General features: G+C 42.8%; 1 protein-coding gene across 1 annotated transcript in view; it reads right to left on the bottom strand.

Moving 5' to 3' along the window:
- Kcnd2 (potassium voltage-gated channel subfamily D member 2) overlaps positions 1 to 9,931 on the bottom strand; it is a 498,015-nt gene extending 488,084 nt beyond the window's left edge. Inside the window, exon 1 of the mRNA XM_021190190.2 lies at positions 7,805 to 9,931. Coding sequence (XP_021045849.1) covers positions 7,805 to 8,919 — 1,115 coding nt within the window. The 5' untranslated portion in view covers positions 8,920 to 9,931. The remainder of the gene's footprint in view (positions 1 to 7,804) is intronic.
- Positions 9,932 to 10,502: the final 571 nt, after the last annotated feature.

Here is a 10,502-nt window from a genome sequence, read left to right as displayed (position 1 = left end):
AGAAGAAGAAGAAGAAGAAGAAGAAGAAGAAGAAGAAGAAGAAGAAGAAGAAGAAGAAGAAGAAGAAGAAGAAGAAGAAGAAGAAGAAGAAAAGGAGAGATAGGGAGACAGAGAGAAAGGTTGTGTTGGGATAGATTAGAAGACCAAATCTCAAACAATAAACTTATATAATTTTGACATTAAACAAATCAGAGGTTTATCTCTGATTGGTATAGTTTGCCTGTTGAGAAGGACTCCTCCACGCTTAAGGGACTCTCTGTGGGGAGCGTTTTATTATCTTATCCTTCAATCAACAACATATTAAGCCAGATCACTTTCTCCATTTGAGCATTGATGGAGAAAAATTGCTCTTCATTCAGTAGACACTCCCATCTCAAAAGCCACCGAATCTAGTTAGGAAAGAAGGAAGCAAAACCAGATGACATACACAAAATGCCACTTACTGAGTTCAAATATAATTGCAAATAGAGTTGATGCAGCCTAGGGAGTCTGGCAAGGTTTGATGAAGGCCCATGTAAAGACGGGGCCTCAGAGGGCAAGCTAAAGGCAAGGAGGCAGGCAGATAGACTCCCCTGAAACAAAGAGCCCTGCAAATAAAGGAAGGAACAGTGGCCCACTCCTGGAATTCGCTTCAGCGCAACAGCTTTAGATGATATCCCACCCCACAAAATCTAGCTTCTGAAGCTAGCGGGAAAGCAATGCCTTCCGCTTTCTCAGTCCCTCTTTTCATTTTTCCCTCCCTCTCTCCCTTTATATCACCCTCTTGTTCATCTATATACATAGATACACAGTACATATGTGTATGTGAGGGAACCACAGTGAAGAACCTGCCAACATGACTACTCCAGCATTAGGGAACATTTTTATTGTAAATGATAGACAAACAGAGAGGACAGTCAGACAGACAGACCAGAGAGAGGCATCTGTAAGAGTCCAGAGCAGAGACAAATAAGTCAACTGAATGTGGCAAGGTAGGGAGGCAGGAGGGTGGAAAAGCGTGATAGAGAGAGTGAGATAGGCAGAGAGAACAGCACAGTGAGTAAGAATGAGAATGAGCAGGGGCAAAGAGAGAAGAGTGAGAAGAGCCAGGCTTTCAGAAGGTTGCGAGCTGGAGAAAGCGCAGCCCTTGAACCTGAAGGACTTAGGATAGAGGAGGAGGGAAGAAGAGCTAGGATGTGTTTGTGGATTTTGAAATGTATGGTAAGTACTTGTAATACTCGGGGAGGCTGGAGGCCAGCATTGTGTTTGGTACACTGATCGATGCCACAGGTAGCCAGCCATACGTGCCTTCTGTCAGTGGTAAGGAGAACTCTTTTGGGCAGACTGAAACTGGTTTCACAATTTCCCGAGGAATGCTGGCTTTTATGTAACCTCCAGAAATAATCCTGTAGTGCAAGTTGAACTCATTTCTGGACATTTGGACAGCCTGAGACCTAACAACACAAGTGTGTGCATTTGTGTTATTGCTACTGTTATTGTTGTGTTCAGAAGACAATGCAAAACATATATAGAGTGTGAGGGGGTAAATTATTAGTGTTCTGAAAGGAAAACAATATTTCTTCTCACTGTTACCCTCACTGCTCTTTCTATTTCAAAGAAGGAAAACATAAAGTGCACGTTTTCAGGATTTCACAAGCCAACTCTTTTAAGGTAATCTAGGCAACAACATTGCTTGATTTTCATTTGCATCAGGCCAGGTATCATTAATTAGTTTGCTTCAAATGGCCTAAAAGTTCACCGGAGGAGAATCTGCAGACATATGATAGTGACTGGGTGTTGGCATGATCTACCCCAGGGCTGGATGAATAAGGACAGAGACTTCAGTGGAATCCACACAGACCAGCAGGGATGGTACAGACATGAACAGTGCATTACAGAGTTCATAACTGGGGTGGGAAGATGAACTGTACTAAAGCTATAAGTAGTCTACTCGCATATTCACCTAGTGCTCTGAGGCACTAGAAGTGAGCCCTAAATAATTATTACGACACATTTCCAGACACATTTGGATTTTTCAGGATTAAAAAAGTAAAAACAAAAACAAAAACTGAAATTTCAAAAATTACCACTACGATTTCATTATTTCAATTATGGGTAAGCTACAAAATTCTCCTATATACAAAATGGCAGACTTTCAATAAAAAGCACATCGTCTTCTAGGAATTGAGGAACCAGGTAGTAAAACGTTTGTATGGTAGCAGGAGTCTGTAATCCCAGGACATGGGAGATAGAGACAAAAGGATCAGGATTCCAAGGCCATCTTTAGCTAGCTACCTTCTGAGTGGTCAGCCTGGGCTACAACAAAATTAAAAATGCAAAGAAAAGGATATTTGATCTTCAGAAGCACATCCCCAAACAAATGTAAGGGATCCAGGGGAGACAGGTGCTTGTCCCGCAAGCATGGGAAACTTGAACCACACGCGCACACACACACACACACACACACACACACACACACACACACACACACACACACACAAAAATATATATAACGTTCATGCAGAAGTATTCATGATGTCAGGGCTGCGGAGGTAAAGATGAGATTCCTGGAACTCAGTGGAGCCAAATTGCAAGCTCCTTCTTCAGAGAGACCCTGTCTGAAAAACCAAAGTGAAGGACCCAAAAGGAAGATAGCTGGTATCAACCTCTGGCCTCCTAATATAGGAACCCACAGATATGCACACATGCATACACGCATGCACACACACACACACACGCACACTCAGAGAAGGGGAAACTACAGAAACAAGTGATTTAAGTCTAAAAATAAAGTAAGTATTTAATAAGTCAAGAGGAACTGAGACAAACAAAAGAACAGCCCCCCCCCTTCTAGCACACATATATTTTTCTGGCACACTTCTGTCTCCAAATCAAGTGGAAAGTGAAGTTTCACATTTTAGATGATAAAATATATAATTTGAGAAATGTAATCTGATACTATTTCTAAATCAAATTAAAGATTATAATACAATGAAACATTTTATGATTTTTCTTTGATGCTTCTCTGGATTTCTCTAAAACTCCATGTTAACAGTCCGATAATTCCCTATAAAGAACTTTATATGAATACAAAGGCATACCAGAATAAAAATGAGTGTGATCTGGAGTATTTTTCTTCACCAGAAAGAAATTTGTGTGCCTCTCACCTCTAAAGATTGATGGGTCCACACATTAGCAGTATTTGTGTAGAGAATATCACACAAGATACTATGATTCCACTAATTTCTCAGAAGAACTGAGAAAACTGGAAGTTTGTAAATAAAGAATTTTGCAAATTATCCTCCCAGCATTTCCCAAATCTATATTACCTACATAGTACTAGGTCATAGGAAGATGCTAGTTAAATATACATATCTAAGACTTTGAGGACATCATGTCTACATAGCAAGTTTCAGGTCAATCAGAAATAGCCAGTGAGAACCTATCTTTAAAAAAGAAAATGGAATCTTCAGTCTTATTTTTTAATGCATATTTCTAAAAGTATCCTACTTGGTGGATATGATCATATATGTGAAATAAACTCCTAAATTATGCCTTTCTAAGAAAAAATGATTTGTTAGATAATTTTCAATAAAATTACATTTTTTTTTTTTTACTTTTCATTTGATACTGAGACAAAATACCACTTTTTTTTTAACCACTGGACTAACTTCTAACTAGACTTGCATTTGCTCTGTTGTTGTTTCTCACAAGCAAAATTTACAAACTGAGAATGATGGCATATGCCTAGAATCTAAAATTTGGGATGTGCAAGCAGGTCAATCAAGAGTTCAAGACTAGTTTCAGCTGTACACTGGGTTCAAAACCATTCTTATCTCCATCAGACCTTGTCTCAGAAAACAACCAAAAATTATAATTCACTAGAACTATTCAAGTTGAAATACAGGAAGGGTGGGCATTTTTTTTTGCTCTTTTAAAGCTTTAGAAATAGACCACCACATCATTATCTATGACCAAAGCTGTAATTCTACTTTATTTTTTTTCCTTTCAGTGAGCATATCAGTGTTTTAGTTTTTTCAAGTTTGTTCAGACATCAGAATAATATTCACAGCATTTGTTTTTTGTGTCCAAGGTTTACAGAAATCTCATACAACCATTTTTATTCATACACACACACACACACACACACACACACACACACACACACACACACATATATACTTTGAAGAAAACAATTAGGTTTTATGGTTAAAGAAGTGGAATGGATCACAGAAACAGAACGGTATTTCTGAACTCCTTGAGCTTCATGCTATGAGCAATATGGTTAGGAAGCATGACTGGGAACACAAATTTGACCTAGCATGATATTAAGTCCCCAAGGATTTACTGAGCAACCTGGGACCTCTTCCATGCAAAAGTTGTGAGCATGAAGAGTGTAAACTGAGGCTCAACTCCACTGAACCATGTTTGTAAATACATTTCTGGTTGTCATTAGAAAATACTTAGAAATTTCCAAAATTTAGCATTATGCAAGCACTTCCTTCCACCTGAGAGAAATACATCAACTTGATATGCTGTCCCAAACCCTGACCAAAGATTCTATGGGTTCTTTCTGGTCTCAGATAGTTCAAAGTAATAGACTCTACATTTTGGAAAGGAGATTACAAGGGGAGGACAGGGAGGTGGTCCCCTGGTCCTCTGCCAGCAAAAAATATGCTCAAGAAAGGAGGGGTGAGATGAAAGGACTGATACACACATCACTCAGTCTAAGCATTTAAAAAGATTTCCTCTTAGAAGCCCTTGGTATTGCAAAGATCATATGCCCCAGTACAGGGAAATGCCAGGGCCAGGAAGCAGGAGTGGGTAGGTTGGGGAGCAGGGCGTGGGGAGGCTATAGGGGACTTTGGGGATAGTAGTTGAAACTTAAATGAAGAAAATATCTAATAAAAAAGAATGAAAAAAAAGGAATTAAATCTGAAATATATATATACAATAGAAAGATAACAGTTAATGAGATTGGAATAATACTACTACTACTAATAATAAGTAAACCAGCTTCCAATTAAAAAAAGATTTCCTCTTACATTCTTTTGTTAATGTTTTTCAATGTCTTCTAAGTTTACTGATACAAGATGAGTATTCTTAAAACTATGTTCCTTTTACTGGCAGTTTAGATTCTTACCTAGTATAGTATAGTCTATAATAAAACTAATATTTGAGAACACTACATAAATACATTAGTCCCAAGATAGACACACTGAGGCCTTCAAAGCCAAATCCAATGGGACATCCCCTAAAATGACCTCAGAAGTACAAGTAGATTCTTTCAGACCTAAATCAGAGTGTACATGGTTACTTTTCTTCTCATGAAAACAGTATTTATATCAGGTGGTACTTCTGATAATATCATGTAGGATATTAATTTCACATCTGATATCATCAATTAATAAATATTAGCTTCATTAAAAATAATAGCCACATAAAGAGAATATAGGAAGTCTGGTATAAAACTCCTGAGCATCTATCAGTCACACCTTGACAACTGCTAAAACTACTGCATATTTTCCGGAAAGTTTATACTTAACCTTCTAAAGTCGCAGCACACAAGACAAAGTCACAGACAGATGTGTTACATCTCTTCCATTCTTAAATAGCTCAGAGCCGCAAGGCTTCTAACACTAAGACAAGGCATTTAAGAGTCTATTTGTCCGGGCAATTAAAATACTATAAACACATTTACAAAAGGGACTGTGGATATTCCTATAAGACAGTGTCATGTATTATATAAAGCATACTTTTATTGCTTCTACATAGTAAAAGCCTGACTGCTGGTTTTTTTTCCAGTCTGAGTCATTAATTAGCTTAATTTCTTTTTTAAAAAAGAATAAAAATTTCAACTTCAGTAAAACTGAAATTCTTAAAAATCAACCCCCTTGCTGCTTCCAAGTTCTAGAAAGTTCATATGTTTAACTGTTCTTATTTGCTCCCCTATACGACAAACAGATGAAATCAACTGCTTAGGTGCTGCTCAAGTATTTCAACTTGCTTTCTTCAATCATCCACAAGAGCATGCTTGTGAACAGTAATAGTAACACAGTCCCATTTTTTTCCCCAGAAAGTAGCATACATTTCAAGATAGAGTAAGAATTGGAAGCCATCTCCAGAAGTAAATATTAACATTAACTTCTCATGTCTAGGATTTCAGCTCCTTAAAATTAGAAATTTGTCTCCATTCCTTGTAATGATGCCTCCATTTCATCACCTAGACAGCAGGCAATGTTAAAAGACTCTCTGAGACCTCACGAAAATGCTGTAGAACACCAGATTTTGTAAAGTGTATTGCCTCTCCATAGCTCCTCCTTTGTTTTCTTCTTAACAGAGAGCTTCTTTAGGACAGCTCAGATGTGAAATGATGACAGCATCCTCACTACCTGATTGTCCTTTCATGATCCAACACAATACAGAGACAGAACAAAAAAATAAGCACAACTCTTTGGAGAAAGGGTGAGCACCTGTAATCATCTGCCGCATCCTCTCTTATCTGTCACAAAACGACCAGTAGAATAAAGGGGAACGAAGGCAGATGGAATCGTGTTCTGTTCCTTCACCTTTTAAAAGCTATAATGACACCTCAAAGATATGGGAGACTTAATCAAAATTCAAAGCACTATATTTTACTTCAGCCGGTCTCTTCATTAACTCAGCCAGAAATTTCCCCTCATAAAAACATATTCCACTAGTTGGCCATATAACAAGAGAAATTCTGTTCAGCACAATATGGCCAATAAAATTAAGTTGACTTTAACCACAATGTCATTTAAAGAAGCCAATTAAATGAGCCAGAAACACAAAGCTGAAAATACAGCCTTGGGAGTATCTTTTTTTTTTTTTTTTTTTTTTTTTTTTCTGTAGCCCTTACCAAATCCTTCTTACCCTGATGACCTAGGCAAGAAAGGCGGCAACAAAGCTAAAAGAGGACACTGGTACCTGTCCAAGGATTATCTAAGAACTCTACAAAGTAGCCCTCTCTTTCTAGTTTATTTTAATTGCTTTTCTCCTGTGGCAAATGCTGCTGCTTTTCCGCAGTTTGAGGAACATTCATAATCACTCCACACCATTCTTTATAACATCGAAATAAATCCTAATTCTTTCCTTAAAAGTCCGTTTCAGACAACAAGAATTCAGAATATATTCCTTTCGTTTGTAAAACTTCATGCCCTCAAATAAAAGAAGGAAGGGAAGAATTCTAGAAGAAATTTAGGTCCCAAAATTGTACACTGCCACAGGCCTATGATGGCCAATAATCTCACAGACACTCCTCTGCCTTCCAAGTGTAGTTGATGAACCATCTGCAGACTCTTTGACTGATGGGACCCATAGCTTCTGAAAACTGTAGTGATGACAGTCATATGCTTCTTTAAAAATAAAAGAGAGAGAGAAACCTAGACTTCCAAACATTATATTCTGTATAGTTGACCTGTTTCCAATCTGATATTCTAAGTAAAACCCATTACTCATAATGGAAATCTACAATTTTTATAACGATGTAAAATTAGACAAGGCTCTTAGGTTGAAAGACATACCATCCACATCTATTAATTAGTCTATTAAGTCCATATTTGTCAGTTTATGGTATCAGCAATTAATATTTGCCTATAACTCCCTAGTAATTTCAATCGTTTTTGTCATACCCATTTCACAGATCAGAATTATTTATTTGTTGCCAAACTTTTTAAATAGTGCTTTCATAAATCCATTCAAAGAAAAAAGTGTAGTCACTCTAATGCATCAGGAAGCCTTAAGAGATTCATAATCAACCCACCCTATGTCCAATCACCAACCCATTTCCTACAAAGGCACCTACCCCAGTGTTGTCATGGTGACGATGGTGTACCAGAAGGCTGCTGGGATGCTGGTAAACTTGCTTGCTGAAGAGCCCTTCTCTGCGTAGAACATAACGGTAGCGAAAATGATGATAGCCATTGTGAGAGAAAAGAGCAAGAAGCCCAGTTCTGATGCACAGCTCTTCAGGGTGTACCCCAGTATACGCAGCCCTTGAGAATGGCGGGAAAACTTAAAGATCCTGAAGACTCGAAAGACTCGGAGTGTGACAAAGGCTCCACTGACATCCTCATTGTCTGTCATCACCAGCCCAATGTAATAGGGTAGGATGGCCACCACGTCGATGATACTCATGACACTGCGCACGAAACGGTAACGACTAGGTGCTGCGGCCAGGCGAAGCAAGTACTCAACCGTGAAGATCATGACACAGGCGGTATCCAAGCAGAAGAAGGCCACCGCATACCTCTCCCCACAAGGCAGTTCTTTTATGTGGCCTGGGCTAGACCCACATGGAACTGTTTCCACCACATTTGCAATGACTGAGACCGCAATGAAGAACCCAGTCACATAGTAGAACACCAGGGCCATGGTGCTGGTGTGGGGATTCTCAAAGGCTCGCCAGACCCTCTGCCTAGCAGTCATGGTGGGCAGCGCACTCTCTCCTGTATTGTCAGTGTCTGCATCATCCTGGAGGCGCTCAGCATTCTCCCGCCTGCGGTCCTTGTATTCCTCATAACAGCAGTCGCCAATAATTTCTGGGATGAGGCCAAAGAAGGCCAGTTCTTCATCATAAGCCGAGATGCACTCATGGCGGGGATAGTGGAGCTTCCCGGTGCGGTAGAAGTTGAGGATGTGGCGGAAGATGTCTGGGTCACGGTCAAAGAAGTATTGTTGGGTCTCTGGGTGGTAGAAAAAGTCTCTCTCGGAACTGCCCAGCAGAGTGTCTGGGTATCGTTCCAGGGTGTCTTGCCATGTCTGGAAACGGGTGCCACTCACATTCAGCACAATCAGAGCGTCCTGAGTCCTTTTTCTCTCCTGTCTTGGAGGTGCAGGCATAGGCCCCGAAGCAACAGGCATCCACCCAATGGCAGCTGCCCTGGCAAAGGGCAGCCATGCTGCAACACCGGCTGCCATGTTGTCTGGAAGTGGAGGTCACGAGAGTGAGCAGGGGGTCACCCAAAGTAACACAATGAAAGTAAGAAAATGCTCCCCACTTCTTCACCTCAGGCAAAACACTGGGGGAAACACTGCTCACAGGAACACGGTTATTCCAAGGTGGCACAGGTCAAGTCACACTACTCAAGAAGGTCAGGTTTCCCTCACAGACATGTATTTGGAATACAAAGAAGAAGAAAAAAAAAAAAAAATACAGTGACCTAAAAATCTAGGCTCTAGCCTAAACAAATCTCTGCCAACAGTTGGACCAGGACACGTCCTGGCACATGTAAATGTACAGGTGACTTCAGAGACAGCCTGGCTTCAAACAGGTGTCTTCGCTTCTCCCCTGATACAGTCTGGTAGATATGGGGTCGGTATATAGAGCAGGAGAGAGGAAACACGGAAAGTCAACCAGTGGTAGTCTCTTAAAAGAAAGAACCCTTTCACCTTCCCCTTTTGCTGAAGTGGTCCTTCCCGCCAAAGGCGTCTCAAAAAGAAGACCTGTTGTTGTAGCTCCGGAGATGCGGTCACAGCCGCTGGCTGTCCCGCGTCCCTTGGAGTCCGCTGGGCGCCTGTACTCACGCGGCGCTTGCAGAGATGGAGGTGAAGTGCACGGCTCGCGGCGGGGGGCGTCGGTCTAGAGCTCTTTCTCCCCCCCACGAGGACGACTGACACCCTCTGTGCCAGCCGAGAGCGTTCGCCCGATGGGCCCTTTCACTCTCTGTTCAAGTTCAGCTCAGGTGCAGTGTGACAGTTATAGAGCCCGGGAGCTGGCAGCCGCCGCCGCCGTGGCGGCAGCAGCATCTGCCTCCGCGCAGAACGCGCCTCGCCCGCGGTACATACCTGGCAAAGTGCGCACCGGGGCTGAGTTGCATAGAGACTTTGCTGTCGCCTTGTACCCGGAAAGGGAAAGGCAGAGCCAGCGGCTCCCAAGCAGCCAGATCCCAGGCTCCCGGGGAGCATAAATAAAGCTCTGGCGAGCTCTCCGTCCCCTTCCCCCACCCTCCGTGCCTCCCTCCTCCTTGTCACCTTCCCAAAAGCCAGGCGCAGGCGAGCAGAGCCAACAGCAACAAGTTCAAAAAGGTGCGGGGGAGGCGAGCCGCCCAGGCCACTCGCTCCTGCCAACTTACTGCGCGGCCGGCGTCCCCGGGGTCGGGGCGCTGCGGGGCTGCGGGGCGCTGGGACTGCGGGGCTGTCGGGCTGCGGGGCGGGCGGTGGCGGCGTGGGGCCGGGACCGAGACGGGAGCGGACTGGCGTCCGGGCGCGGTGGCAGGAGGCGCTCGGCGGCGCGGGGGCGCGAGAGGGCTGCTCGCTGCTTCCCCGCCAGTGGGTGGTCCCGCATCTCCCCCGAGCTCCGCGCGCAGCTCTGCCGGTGCGATCGATAAATAAGCTGGGGAAGAGAGCGAGAGCCGCACGCACGCCCCGCCACGCAGGTTAGGCAAAGGCGTCTCCTGCCTTTCCCTCGCCTTGACCTTTCTCCGCCCCCGCCCCCTCAGGCTCCTCTCGCTCCACCCTAGCCACCCACCAGCCTCGACGCCAAATGTCACCAAGGGAGAGCA

The sequence above is a fragment of the Mus pahari genome, chromosome 2 (genome assembly GCF_900095145.1).
Source record: "Mus pahari chromosome 2, PAHARI_EIJ_v1.1, whole genome shotgun sequence".
NCBI classification, from domain to species: Eukaryota; Metazoa; Chordata; class Mammalia; order Rodentia; family Muridae; genus Mus; species Mus pahari.
The sequence above is the reverse complement of the archived record's forward strand: the minus strand, read 5'-3'. Positions and strand labels throughout refer to the sequence as shown.